This window comes from Natrix helvetica (assembly GCF_964273705.1).
Source record: "Natrix helvetica genome assembly, chromosome: 9".
Taxonomy (NCBI): domain Eukaryota; kingdom Metazoa; phylum Chordata; class Lepidosauria; order Squamata; family Natricidae; genus Natrix; species Natrix helvetica.
The window spans coordinates 5,493,999-5,509,202 of record NC_138560.1 but is presented as its reverse complement, the minus strand read 5'-3'; the positions used below and the strand labels follow the sequence as shown (position 1 = coordinate 5,509,202).

Genomic DNA, 15,204 nt, shown 5'->3' with positions numbered 1-15,204 from the left:
GGCTGAGTTGATCTTCAGCCCATCAGGATTGAACTCCGGGCAGTGGGCAAAGTTAGCCTGCAATGCTGCACTCTAACAGGAAAGGAAAAGAAAGGAAAGGGAAAAGGAAGGGGGAAAGGGGGAAAGGGGGAAAGGGGGAAAGGGGGAAAGGGGGAAAGGGGGAAAGGGGGAAATGAAAAGGAAAAGGAAAGGGAAAAATCAATAGCCCTTAGACTTATATTCACAGCCCTCTCTAAGTGGTTTACAGAGTCAGCCTCTTCCCCCAACAATCTGGGTCCTCATTTTATTACCCACCTCCGAAGGATGGAAGGCTGGGTCAATCTTGAGCCTGGTGAGACTTGATCTGCCAAATTGCAGGCATCTGGCAGTCAGCAGAAGCAGCCTGCAGTACTGCACTCTCACCACTGTGCCACCGCAGCTCTTTATGGCACCTCTCCATGATTTCCATTTCATCTCAGGATATCCCAGAGGGAGAAGCATGAGATGTATCCCCTCCCCCGCCCCTATCCTCAGCTTTAACCCTCTCCAATAATTAGAACTGATCATCTGAAGCATCTGAATTTAAGCCTCTAAATTGGAAGGCTTGATTTTTTTCATTTCTCTGTTACCTGCCATAATGGGGTTTTTGTTTTTTCTGATTGAATTTTGCAGCCACTCCTACGTTGTCCTTTACTTCCAAAGGCTGTGTAAAAGCTGAGCAATGTTACAATGCTTATTATGGCATCACATCACTAGCCGGCAAACACAAGCAGATAAGAGTAGCGTGTTGTGAGAGTGACGGCTGTAATTCTGGACCTCTTCCTAGTAAGTAACCTGAGATTAAAATGTCCATTCTAACAACCGGCAGCAGATTCTCCGTGTGAACGAGTAAGTTCTTATCCCTTTCAGCACCCTGTGTGTTTTGCGTTGGAGGGATCAACTAGCATGAAACTCCTCAGAAAGAACTTGCAGCTAAAAGCAGAACAATATAGTTAGAAAACGCCCTCCAGCATCAGTGCAATGACCTCGAGGTCCTTCTGCAGGTTTTTGAGCAGAGAAGATTGAAGATGCCCAGCAACTGGGCTGTAGGATGATTGGCCCATGTGACTGGTGACTTTGCAGCAGTGGTGGGATGCAAATTTTTTAACAACCAGTTCTCTGCCCTAATGACTGACTGGGTGGGCGTGGCTGGGTGGGAGTCATGTGACTGAGTGGGCATGGCCAACCCTATGTCGCTGGTGTGGGTGGTACCTATATGGGAAAGGCAGGGTTGGGAAGGGAATCCAGGGGTCTCCGGGCGTTGGGGGAGAAAGATCCAACGTGTGTCTATGTGTGAGTGTGTGTGAAAGAGAGGGGGGGAGGGAAAGGGACGGAAAGGGAGAGAGAGTATATGTGAGTGTCAGTCTGGGTCCAGCTCATTCAGCTTCTCTCTCTCTCGCAGCCAGCTTTTTGGGGCCATTTTCAGGCCATTTTTGGGCCATTTTCCGGGCCAATTTTGCAGCCTGAAAATGGCCTGAAAAACAGCTTGAAAAAAGCCTGAACAATGACCTGGTTTGGGGGCATTTTCAGGCCGTTTTTGAGGCGTCTTTGAGGCTATTTTTCACCAGAAAAATGGTTGAAAATGGCCCGAAAAATAGGCGGGACCAGCCGATTTGCTGGTTCTCTGAACCATGTAGAATCAGAACAACTGGTTCAAGCAAACTAGTCCAAACTGGCAGCAGGAGGTTCAAACTCGATTTCATTGAGGGCCGCATCAGGGTTGAGTTTGACATTGGGGTTGGGGGGGGGCATGGCCAGCTCGACGTTACTCATGTTGGAGGGTGCCTGTGGTAGCCCGAGCACTGCCAGTGAAAATGGACTCCCGAGCTCTGTTTTTGGTTGTGACGGCTTCCTGCAACCCTCTGCCAGCAAAATTGGACCTTGGCAGGGCCATGCACAATCCTCCCGAGCTCCGTTTTTGCTGGCAGAGGGATCATGGGCTGGTTCCTTGCTGTTTTCCAAGCTGTCCCCATGGGCCACATCTAAGCGCCCCCATGGACCAGATCTGGCTCCTGCACCTTGAGTTTGACATCCCTGGCTTAGAGGGCACTTGATTGGGCTATCACTACTTCAGAAAGGATTGTGGTTGTTAAAACTATTTGCTAACTCTGAAATTTCCTCTCTGCAGTACCAGGTCGTGACGACCTTAAACCCAATGGGCTCACCTGTCCGGGCGCTTATGAACAAAATGGCTCCTCTTTAGGAAATGGAACCGTCTTGTGTCTCAACGATGAGGTCCAATGTTACAATACGAAATACCGAATGCTTGCATGTAAGCACCTCATTCTTTATCAGTTTTGGGAGGAATATTTTAGACACCAAATAAATTAAGCATACAGGAAATGAAAAAAACATAAACAATGCAAAGTAAAACCAAATAGGACTCATTCCTTGGTAGAATATTTTGGTCTTTGGCAATGTTCAGTTCCTTTTTTTTTAAGGACGAAAACAACAAGAAAACCTTTCAATTAAAAATTTGAGATGGATTCCCCCCCCTCACCTTAGTTAATCAAAGGGGGGCCAAATGCTCCTGGATTTAAAATAGATTTTTAGTAATTTGGGGATAGATGACATGGGGCGGGGAGAGGTAGGACATGCCTCAGGGGAAGAAACTGTCCAAGTGTATTGGCTACCCAACATCTCATACACTCCTTATGTCAAGCCATATATGGGTTGCTACTGGTTCGGCCCAGTTCAGCCGAACCTGTAGTGGAATTCAGGCCTGGGTCGCAGAACCGGCAGCGACCCAGTCCTGATACACACACCCCGAACCGCTTCCTTCACCGCCGCTGATGTCGCCGCCATGTTGGATTTGAGTGACTGCACGTGAGCAGTTCACTGTAAATTGTCCTGCAACGTAGTTCGCCAATGAATCCGATACATTCCAATGTCTGTCTGACCCGAGGAGGAGAAAAGTCACCAAGCAACCAACTCCCATCCCGGTTGGCCAATGTGGCATATTGTTTGGGGAAATTGAGAAACTTTTATAGTGGGATGGAAAGCCCGGGAAGTTTTAGTGCTGGCTTTCCAAATTTGTTATTTGAGGAAACAGAATGCCTTGGAGTTCACTTCGTGATGGATGCATTGGAATCTGACACCTTATTTACCTCACAAGGAAGGGAAATGTTCAACAGACCTTCTCTAGATGACTGGACAGATACATTATGTTTATTAATGTATCTCAGTGTTGCACAATTAAAAATGAAGAGAAAATTAAGACAGGTTTCCTAAATGCTTCCTTTCTCCCCCTTTTCTTCCCCAGTGGCAGCATACCAGGTAACAATCAATGCCAAAGGATGTGCTACCCAGAATTTTTGTAATTGCCCAAAAGGAGAAGTGGAACAAGGGAAAGGATTACTTCGTTTCAATATTGAAAAAATGGAATGCCAGAATCCTCAGGGAATGGAAGGATGGAATGCCTTTTCAAAAACATCGGGGTGGGGATGGAATTAAGGGCTTAATCCAAAGAGCCGTAAAAATTTGGGATCAAAGACACTCAGGTTCGAGATTAGAGTTGGTGATTTGAGTTGGTGATGGATGATGGGGTTTAATTACTATGCTTGGATTTTCCAGCTCACTGTGAGGTTCTTTCTTAACTTTCAACTGCCATTAAGGTAGCATCAAAATAAACTAAAGATGCAAATAATTGAGTCTTGTGTAGTTATTCAAGTGGTTGAACAAGTGGCAGGAGTTATTTATTTTAATCACTTTTTACCTCATCATTATTACCGTATTTTTCAGATTATAAAATGCACCGGAGTATAAAACACACCAAGATTTTGAAGAGGTTAAAAAAAAAATCAATTTTTTTTTTTGCTCTCTCCACCCCCAGGAGGACTCTGCAGGCCTCCCAAACACTCTGCATGCCCCATTTTGTTGTGAAAAAGCGACACACAGAGAGTTTGAGAGGCCTGCAAAGTGCTCCTGGGGGTGGGGAAGGCAAAAATGTGACACTTGGGGGTTTGGGAGGTGAAAAACGGGCCCATATTTTGAAAAGGGGGGGGCTTGAGAGGCTTGTAGAATGCTCCTGGGGGCCAGGAAGCACCAAAAATGAGCAAAAAAATGGTCCATTTTTTTGCAAAAAAAAAAACAGGAGATGCAGAACATTTGGAAGGCCTGCAGAGTACTCCTGGGGGCTTGGAAGAGCAAAAACACCCCCTTTTTGTAAAAACCGGGCCCATCTTTTGCTCGTTTTTGATCTCTCCAACTCCTAGGAGCACTTTGCAGGCCTCCCAAACCCTCTGCGCGTCCATACTTACCATGTGCAACACTTCCCTTCACGTTTCAGGCTGGGTGTTTAGCCACTGGTAAACTACTACTAGAGACAAGGGTTTGCCAGCCTTTCTCAGTTCTTTGGTAAATCAAAGGTACAACAACTTGTCTGAGAGTCTGTAGAAATTCTCAGTCATCCAGGACATGGTTGTCCCTAAGGTCTTTTGGCCTTTGTCCCAAAGGCCTCTTTTTCAGGAGGCAACTGGACTTCCTTGTTTTTTTTCTTTTGCTGTATACTGCACAAGTCAAAAAGAGGGCTGTGAAAATTGGAAGGTACCGTAATAGGCCTAGGAGTGAGCTTGCAGGCCTCACTGAACCAAAGTTTTAAACTAACATAATTGCAAAATGTACCAGACATATTTCTAATATGCTGACTTGTGTGCTGCATTTTCTGCAAAGTAGGTACTACTTGTATGCATATATTTAGAGCAGGATGAGATGATGGGAAATGAGGAATTAGAAGACCTCCAAAGTCCCTTCCAACTCTGTTATTCTATTGTAAGTTTATAGATTACTAATTTATTCATCTTATGACCTTTCAGTATCTCCATGATCATGTGATCAATATTTGGTTGTTTGGCAACTGGCATGTATTGCACCATCCTAGCTGATGTCATCATAAACTGAGACCTTCCTGGCCAGCTGCCACAGGCAATCGATAATGAATACTGGATTTGCTGAGTGGCTGTGTGATTCCCTTTAACAACCACAATCATTTTCTGAACACTCATGGCGGAAAAGTTTATAAAATGAGACAGGATGCACTGAACTGCTGATCCAGAGTGCTTCAAGTAGATCCCGTACGCAAGCGATTAGAAAGTTCTTCCTGAAACTTTTTGTCTAGCAGAGAGAGAACAAACTGAGCAGCCTGGGGGAGCACAAAAAACCATGGCATTGTGCCAACTATCGTGCAAATATTGATATATGCCCCCCCTTGCTTGGACTCCTTTTTCCCTCATAACACAAATGAGAGCATTGGGTAAATTCAGGACAGGCTCAAAAAGTTAAGATGGCTTCCAGGATTGTGCAACTGACATATCTGCACCAGTGGTGGGTTCCTAAACAGTTTACTACAAGTTCGCTGTGAGAGAGCATTTTGTGCACGCAGATTTTTGTGAAAACAGCCCCCCACCCCCACCCCCAAGCCCTGTTTTGGGGGCATTCTTCGAGCCGTTTTCAGGCTGTTTTCCACAGCCAGAGAAGACCAGCTGGCCGGCGTGCATGGGTGCACCTTAAACCAGAAGAGCAGCTGACAACAGTGCACGTGCCCACAGAGAGGGTTCTATGTGCTACCTCTGGAACGGGTGCCATAGGTTCACCATCACAGGTCTACAACTTACACGCAGCTCCCTTGCGCCATAAGCAACCAAGGACAGTCAAAATATCATTTAGCTCAGAAGGCTGCAAAGCCCAGGCCAAGACAACATATCCAAGGTCTGCTTACTGAAAAAGTCTCCAACAATTTACCCCTTTGCGGGAACTTCATTCTGAAAAGTGCATGTAGTTCAAAGTTGCCATCACACAGACTGCAAGCACAAGCATACCAATGGGCTAGTTAGATGAAAACCATGGGTCCATTTCAGCAGCCCTCCTGACCAAGGACAAGGCCTATGCAGAATGGCAGACTGGCCCATCCTCTGTCTCAAAGAAAGAAATGTTTAAACACAGGATGTTTAAATGTTTTTTAAACTTTAAATTGGATTTTATTTAAATGGGAGTTTTTGATTTTTATCAAATTTATTTTAATAAAATGCTTCTGAAGAAAAAAATCTTTCTAAAGATAGTTTACTATTTGAGATAGATTCATAACTTAGTCTATTCAGCATGAAACAGAGCTTAGTTATGTAGCATGAGGCTGTATATTCTGCAATATGGCAGTTGTCGGTGAGTCAACAGTGGGTCAGAGGAGGAGCCACTCTGGGACAGAGATGACAGCTGCCCTTTAAAAATCATGGTTTAAATCGAGTCGATTTAAATTGAGCCTTTTTTCTCGTGATTTAAATTGTGATTTAAATCGACTTGATTTCAATCAAATTCACCCTGGTTTAAGGTCCTTCTAAATCAGGATGCTCCCCCTTGCTGACATTGAGTCTGATCAAGGACCAGGAAGCACTGAAAAACAACCTGGGCTGAACACTTTTCCAACCTACTCAATAGGCTGTCCATAGTTGGCCCTGATGTCTTGTAAGATAAAGCAGTTGTGTTTATCATTTCCTGTGGAATGGAGCAGGATGGAGTGCTAGCACCTGAGACCTGTTCAATCTGTTCTTCCCCTGCATGTGATCACATATTGTCCAGGGTCTTGAAGGAGGGAGTGTACCTCAGGTACTTTCTCTGATCTTCCCTGTAGACAGATGAGAAAGTCTCCACACAGCCATTCAAAAAAAAAAAAAAACCCCTTTACTGCTGACTGTGCACACATGACATACAAAGACAGTGATCTGGCTTCTAGATTCTAACTCCTCCTTACTGCTCTGTTCCACTTCCAGGCCTACTAGTTGCTCATATAAACCCTGTGCCTTCTCCAAATTATCAACTTTAATCCTTTTCTCCTGCCAAGTTGCCAGCATCCCTTCAGGTACCAACCACCTAAATAGTATATCCCGTTTAACTAATTGTGTTGCTAAAAATCGATAGGTTCTCCGTTGTTACCTCACTCTTCACGGAATTTGTTTCAGGGTTTGTATCTCTTTTCCTTTGTATATCATTGGTTCATCTCTTTATTATTCTATAAATTATATCTCTCACTTTTGTCCTCGCAAATTTAATGTGTACTTCTCTAGGCAATCGGTGTCTTCTGGCATAATTAGTGCTTACCCTGAAAACTTCATTCATCTCGTTTATGATCTCATGTTTGTCTCTTTGTAACATCTCTGCTATTATTTCTGTCATTATCATTTGTAAATCTTCCTCTTTTGTTTCTGTTACATTTTGGAATCAAAGCTAGAATGCTGCATGGTCCATTTCCAGATGGATGAGGGAGTCTTCTAAGTCTTTATTTGATGTTTTCATCTTTTTTTCAACTAGCTCTAGTTTCTTCTCCGTTTGTTCTGTCTTTTTTCTACCACTTATTGACTATTCACTTTTTCCCAGTGTTTGTTGTATTATTCCCATTTTATCATCTCATTTCTATATATCATTTTTAACTTCATTTTTCATTTCACTTATCTCTGTTTTCATTTCATTCATCTCCGTTTTCAATTCACTGCAGTTTTAAGTTATTGCCTCTTGAAGGTTGATCATGGTTTCTTGAATGGCTCGCAATGTAGCCTGCACATTTTGGGTATTCAATGATGTATTTTGTTTTTCCATTGTGGCCATTCCTTTTGTTGACCATTGGGATGCTGGAGAAGCAGTCGATACCATTATTGCTGGATTTACAGTTGTCTTTTTTCTGGCTTTCAATGATCTTGTTGTGATACTTGTCATCTCTTTTAAAATTTTATCTCCTTCTTTTAATATGGTGTAAATGTTGTCCCAAAGTGGCATCCACTATCTTAACTATTATTTTATTTCAACTTAACTTCTTTCTATCTATCAATATTCTTTTTTTTTCTTTTTTGATCACAGTCCTAAATTTGCTATTAATAAGATATATTGTTACACTAATTACTACTGATAGTATAATATATTTTTAAAGTAATTCCTTAACTTAGTTTATTTTATCTATATTAATCCACAATCAGTTATCCTATAGCAATGTAAGTAATATAAACATGTCTGTATATGTCTCTATATATCTCTAAATTATTCAATGACACCAAATGATAATAAAAAAGAAAGAAAAAACAAGGAAAGAGAAAGATAGAGAGAGAAAGCCTCAATACTTACTTATACCAACAGTGCTATATCTTAAAAGTGCTATTATTTCATTATATCCTTAGTGCAATTAATTCAATTAGGCACATAACTATATCTATCTATCTATCTATCTATCTATCTATCTATCTATCTATCTATCTATCTATCTATCTATACACACAGAGAGAGACAGACAAACAGGCACATACACACATACACACAAACACACATAGACCCAGATTATTGGGACAAGAGGTTGACTCTGTAAACCACTTAGAAAGGACTGTAAAAGCATTATGAAGCAGTATATGCATCTATGTGTTATTGCTATTGCTTACCAGACAGAATGGATGGTCATGAAGAAATCATGATACCGTGCCTTACTCATCTTGATGGATTCTGTACAAGTTTTCCCTTTCCCCGACTTCTTGTGTTAATTGATGCTGCTCTACTCCTCTGTATGGGATTTGATTGTCATATCTAACTCCCTTTCAACCTCCACAGCAGAATTCTTCCAACTCATCCTCCACAGTAGGCAAAGAGCCAGCAACTATAATTGTCTCACACTGTCTTCCCTAAACACAGTTGATCCACATTTTCGTCATAATGTCTGCTAGAATTTTTGTCTTGTGCCTCCTGTCTTCAGTCATCTCAACAGGTAAGTAACACCAGTGGTAAATATGTGAGGTAAGAGAAATCTGGAAGCATTTGGACTAAATTGTGGTTAAGGATTTGTCCAAAGTAAGGACGAACTTCAATTGTGGGTCCTCTCAAGGAATCTCTCTATTTTGAATGATCACCATAAGTTGAGGACTACCTGTTACCGGATTTTTCAGAGTATGACACAACCTTTTTCCCTCAAAAAAGAGGCTGAAAATCTGGGTGTATCTTGTACACTGAATACAGCATTTTTTGCCTCCCGAAACCCCACCCCCTTCTCCAAAATGGCCATGCAGAGCCTGTAGGAGGCCAAGGAGTACCGCATTCTGGACCCTTTGAAGTTTGCAGAGGTTTCTCAAGGTGGTTGCATAGTGAGCTATTGGACTCCAGGAGTCTTGAGCTTGGCAAATTATAAATATTAATAATATCTACGACAGGTAGTCTTCAATGTACAATCGTTCATTTCGTGAGCGTTTGAAGTTACAACGACACTAAACAAATGTGACTTAAGACCCTTTTTCATACTTGTGACCATTGCTGCATTTTTACCTTCATGTGATTTACATTCAGGTGCTTGACAATTGTCTCATATTTATGATGGTTGAGGCATCCTGGGAGTCACATGATCCCGTTTAGTGACCCTCTGCAGGGTCGAGATGTAGAGATGTAGTAAACAAGAAATCACAGCCCCGTTTGACTGCTGAGCAAAGTTTATTTTGTGTATACTTTCTAAGAAACCCACTATCTCTCCTAATGGAATTTAACTTCTGCCCTGCCTGAGTTTGCTATTTCTGGCAGCCAATCATTTGGGATCCTACATTCCACCTCCACCACCAAATTGTTCACAAACATTTCCCCAGTTGCAAAGCTGAGCAACTTTCAGGAAAGGCAGCAGAGTTGACTTCTACCAACATGAGGGCAGCTGGAATTCTTGTCTTCTGTCTCTTCTCCTCCATCCTGTCAACAGGTAAGGAATTTAATTTCCTTGAAACTGAAATAAAGAAACTTCAGGACACTTCAGGAAAGGGATGGAAGGCAGGCAGGTTGAGGAAGCCTCTGGTCAACTGTTCTACTGCAAGTCCATTTGTTCTGTGGCCATCTGAAGTTAGAACAGCACTGAAAAAAGTGACTTACAAATGGTCCTAACACTTTCAAAAATGGCAGTATTCCCACAGCCAGGTATCAAGTTTTGGGCATGAAACATCTGGCATGTGTTCATATCCATTGCATGTCTTGGGACATATGATCTCCATTTGCATCTTTGCTGACCAGCAGCATCAATAGGCAAAGGCAGATTTGCTGAACAGCCATTTGATTCACTTAAGGACTACAGTTAATAACTACCACAAAAAGGTTGTAAAACTGGGCACAACCCACTTAACAATGTTACTTAGTGGCACAAGCGCCAAACCCAATTTTGGTCTTACATCAAGGATTACCTGTGGTGGATGAGGGATCAATGATCATGTCTTCAGAATATCAAGAGAACCAATTTGGTTTAATGGCTGAAGGTTTTGGATTAGGAGTGGGGTGCTATGAGTCTATTCCAGAGGTAATATTCAGCTGGTTTGGACAAGTTCACCTGAACCAGTAATGGAAATTACTGGTGGGCCTGCCCACCTGTCCCAGCTCTATGCCATCCTATTTAGGCATGTTTTTGAGGCTGTGCGAGCAAAGCACATGTGTGAAAGGCAGGGCACACACCACACGAAGCCTGAGGCACACATTCAGCAAACCAGTGGTAACAAAATGTGAAACCCACCGCTGGTCTAGTCATTCATGAGGAACAAAAACTAGGCAAGTGACAATCTACCATTGGGCCAAAAACTGGGCAGGTGATTCCCTCTCAGCCTTAAGAAGATGTTATTGGCACACCATGTCTATAATGTGCCCAAATCCTGCATCACCAAGAATCAAGAGTCAAAGCTGATATCAAGAGTTATTCAGAATTCATAGACATTTAGAATTCAGCTGCTTTTAAAAAAATGGCCTCAGCCAGCATCCAAACGGTTTCTTCACAAAATTGGTCTACGGCATAAATACCAAAAGATGGGATGATCCAGTGTCATATTAAAATGTTAGAGATCTGAGAGGTTGAATCCTTCCCTTAGTCTCAATTTGTCTTCCATTTCCACACACGCTGTTCTTATTTCCCACCCTTCCACAGGTCCCCAGCAGAAAAACAACAACAGGAGAGACATGCTTAGTAATCCAGATTATAACAGGAGTCTTGAATGTAAATGCTAGGAGGAGAGAAAAACATAGAAGGAGGATACTGATCATTGGCATGGCTATGTCTTTTATTTATAGTGACGTCTCTGAAGTGTCAACAATGTGTTGCCGTTGGAACTGAATGTGAAGAAGATGATGTGAAGGTGGTGGAGTGCAAGGAAGATGAAGAATTTTGTTCTACTGTGCTTGGTAATACTTCTATAGGTAAGTGAAAATTGAGTTTGTTCTCAACCATGTCCATCACTTGGTTTTTGCACCATCAAGGAATAACCTGCACATGTTTCTCACTTTTATATAATATGCATATATTTATTAGAATATAGAACATCAGAGTTAGAAGGAACCTTGGAGGTCTTCTAGTCCAACTTCCTGCTCAGGCAGGAGACACTAGATTAGACCATTTCAGACAAATGACTGTTCAGTCTCTTCTTACAAGACTCCAGTATTGGACCATTCACAACGTCTCGAGTCAAGCCGTTCCACTGATTGATTGGTCTCATTGTCAGTAAATTTCTCCTTAGTTCTTGGTTGCTTATATCCTTGCTTATTATCCTGCCTTCAGATGCTTTGGAGGATAAATTGACCCCCAATTCTAGTGGCAGCCCCTCAAATATTGGAACACTGCTATCAAGTCACCACTATTCCTTCTTTTTACTAGACCTACCCAATTCCTGCAACCGTCCTTCATAGGTTTTAGCCTCCAGTCCCCTAATCACCTTTGTTGCTCTTCTCCGCACTCTTTCCAGAGTCTCAACATCTTTGCTGACATATGTCGCCCATTTCACTCTCAAACAGTAAAATGCTAAAAGTTAGCATCTAGGTTGCACTAAAACGTGATTAGGTTTGGTCAATTCCTTCAATGACTTCTCTTGAGGGTTCAGTGAGAGACAGTAGGACAAGTCCAATGTTATTTACCAGATGCAATTTTTAAAACGTTGGTGAATTGATATGTACAAGGGGGCAAGAGAGGACAAGTGATACAACACACATCCTGATGTAGCAATCTACACTTTGCCCTTTTGAATCTGCATCACAAATTTCAAGGTAAACAGAAGGAGTTTAGAGTTTACTTTGTCACAATGCAAGATTCATCGTTCTGCAAAAGCTCCAGATTCTGCAGTTGCATGTGCTTATATGTTCCTTGGGAATAAATAAATCTTCAAAGGTGTCAACATCTACATGAAAGACAGTGAGGTTTAGTAGCACAGGTAAAATGTAGGAGCCAGAAGGTCAACATTCTTGGCCTTCCTCAGTTGCAGAAGTTTAACTGGCCAGTTAATCTCTGCAGGTCCAAGAACTGGCATATTGGGATATGTGCTGGGTTGGAAGGAGAAAGACTTGGCAATGGAAGTTCACTCAAAAGTTTCAGTCAGTATTCATTTCTTAAAGTGAAATAAACACAGGTATTTAGCTGTTTCTTCCAAAATACAACAGCCAAATGTTGATATGCAATTCGTCTTTTTTCTGCTGAGTTCCATATTTCTTTTTCTAATTCCCTCCTGCAGCCAAAATTCCAGTGAGTTCAATTGTCAAGGAATGTTCAACCCGTGAGGCGTGTTGGGATGGCCTCTACAGCACCACAACAGTAGATGGTAGATTTAACATAGCCAGAGGTCACTGTTGCCAAACTGATCTCTGTAACGCGGAACCGCTTCCGTGTAAGTATCTACACCTTAATACAACCTTTTCAAACTCTACTTTTTGAGCTTCAATTGATGGACTTAGTTTATATAATACCTATCACCTGCGCCCAACTATAGACTCTGAGCGGCATACAATAATTCAATGAAAGGAAACATTACTATATGTAATGTAGTTACATGTAATATGTAGTTCTCCAGTTATGGCCCAAATTATCATATCCGTTATGAACTAATGTAGAACCACTTCCTTGTAAGTATCTACACTTTAATACATTTTTTCCAAATCTAGCTTTTTAAAAAAAAAACTCTTGCTTGTTGCAAAGAATCTTGGGTTCCTTGATTCCATCCCAGCTGGAATTGAACTCAAGTATGTGAAAAGAATGTCAAGTTGGATAGACATTAAAGGGGTTAGTGGTGATCATGAAACTATGCTAACTGGAATGTTTGCTTCCTCCAGTGGAAAATTATGAAGACTTTCAACCAAATGGGTTACAGTGCCCAGGCTGCTTTGCACTAGATGAGGATTCTTGTGAAGCCAATCAATCTGTAGCCTGCGTTGGCATACAGGATCAGTGTCTTACCATAAGTCATACCACAGAGACAGAGTTTCGTGAGTAAATATTTCCTTCCTTCCTTCCTTTTTCCCATTTAATAAATGGAAACCAGATTTGCATCAGGTTTTTCAACGGTTCCATAAAGGCCACAAGAACATCAAGGCCAAACAGTATAAATAGCAAGGAAACAATCTGTATTGTTTTATAATATATATGCTATAGTGTCTCATATGCACCTTTTCTTCCTTTTTTTTAGCCCCACTTAAAAGTTTCAATTGGAAGTCCACCCACCAAGGATGTACGACAGAGAAGTCGTGTTTCTTCCCTTTAGGAGTGTCTGAGATGGCTGGTGGGCTGATTCAGCTCAATATCACCATCCTGGAATGCAGAAATGCATCTTCTTCTGAACCAGATCATCAGTGATTGTTGGGAAGAGTCACCCTTCTTTACAATTTTGGGAATTTTTTTAAAAATGAGAAAGCTGGAGATTTAATAGTGAATTAAGTGAGATTGAAATCAAAGAGGCTTGTGAGTCTCATCTGAGTGGTGGCAAACTGGAGATCTGGGGCAAAAATGTTGACTATCATGCTTTGAGACCACAGCTCAATAAAATAAGTGTTTTCTATTTTCAAAGTCCACAGAATCATAAAAATAAATTGCTATGACAAAGAAATTTGCATTCAGTATCTTTTTCTTTAGAATTTATATAATAAGGTTGTTCTGAATAAAATAGCTCTTTCTGATCCCTCCTGTCTTCCATACTTAAAAACTTGTAATTATCATTTAATGCATTTCCACATCAAATAATTCTCACTGAGTTCTTCAATGTCCTTCTGCCTGAAGATGTTGAGACTCAAGATAGAGTGCAGAGAAGAGCAACAAAGATGATTAGGGGACTGAAGGCTAAAACATAGGAAGAACAGTTGCAGGAATTGGCTATGTCTAGTCTTTTGAAAAGGAGGAGTAGGGGTGACATGATAGCAGTCTTCCAATATCTCAGGAGCTGCCGCAAAGAAGAGAGAGTCAAGCTATTCTCCAAAGCACCTGAGGGAAGAACAAGAAGCAATGGGTGGATACTAATCAAGGAGATTAGCAACCTAGAACTAAGGAGAAATTTCCTGACAGTTAGAATCAATCAATGGAACAACTTGCCTCCAGAAGTGCTCCAACACTGGAAGTTTCAAAGAAGACGTTGGATAACCATTTGCTTGAATTGGCGTAGGGTTTCCTGCCTGAGCAGGGGGTTGGACTAGAACACCTCCAAGATCCCTTCCAATTCTGTTATTCTATTCTATTCTATTGTAAGTTTATAGATTACTAATTTATTTGTCTTATGACCTTTCAATATCCCCGTGATCATGTGATCAATATTTGGTTGTTTGGCAACTGGCATGAATGTACAATGGTTGCACCATCCTAGCTCATGTCATCACAAACTGAGACCTTCCTGGCCAGCTGCCACAGGCAATCAATAATGAATACTGGATTCGCTGAGTGGCTGTGTGATTCCCTTTAACAACCACAATCATTTGCTGAACACTCATGGCAGAAAAGTTTATAAAATGAGACAGGATCCACTGAACTGCTGATCCAGAGTGCTTCAAGTAGATCCCGTACGCAAGCGATTAGAAAGTTCTTCCTGGAACTTTTTGTCTAGCACAGAGAGAACAAACTGAGCAGCCTGGGGGAGCACAAGAAGCCATTGTGCAAATATTGATACATGTCCTCCCTTACTTGAACTCCTATTTCCCTCATAACACAAATGAGAGCATTGGGTAAATTCAGGACAGGCTCAAAAAGTTAAGATGGCTTCCAGGATTGTGCAACTGGCATATCTGCACCAGTGGTGGGTTCCTAAACGGTTTACTACCAGTTCGCTGTGAGAGAGAATTTTGTGCAGGCAGATTTTTGTGAAAACAGCCCCCCACCCCCACCCCCAAGCCCTGTTTTTTGGGCATTCTTCGAGCCGTTTCCAGACTGTTTTCCACAGCCAGTGAAGACCAGCTGGCCGGCGTGTATGGGCG

The 15,204-nt window shown here is 41.8% G+C and overlaps 1 protein-coding gene across 3 annotated transcripts in view; it reads left to right on the top strand.

The window, feature by feature from the left end:
• The window catches only part of LOC309396818 (phospholipase A2 inhibitor and Ly6/PLAUR domain-containing protein-like), a 49,296-nt gene extending 35,443 nt beyond the window's left edge, over positions 1–13,853 (top strand). For 2 of the 3 annotated variants that reach the window (XM_081962281.1, XM_081962282.1), the window contains exons 3-5: positions 12,489–12,641; positions 13,084–13,236; positions 13,437–13,853. In XM_081962281.1, the coding sequence (XP_081818407.1) occupies positions 12,489–12,641; positions 13,084–13,236; positions 13,437–13,603 (473 nt within the window). In that variant the 3' untranslated portion in view covers positions 13,604–13,853. Of the gene's footprint in view, positions 1–9,578; positions 9,719–11,061; positions 11,188–12,488; positions 12,642–13,083; positions 13,237–13,436 lie in introns of those variants that run through there. The other variant, XM_081962284.1, reaches the window with a different exon arrangement.
• The last annotated feature ends 1,351 nt before the right edge of the window (positions 13,854–15,204 follow it).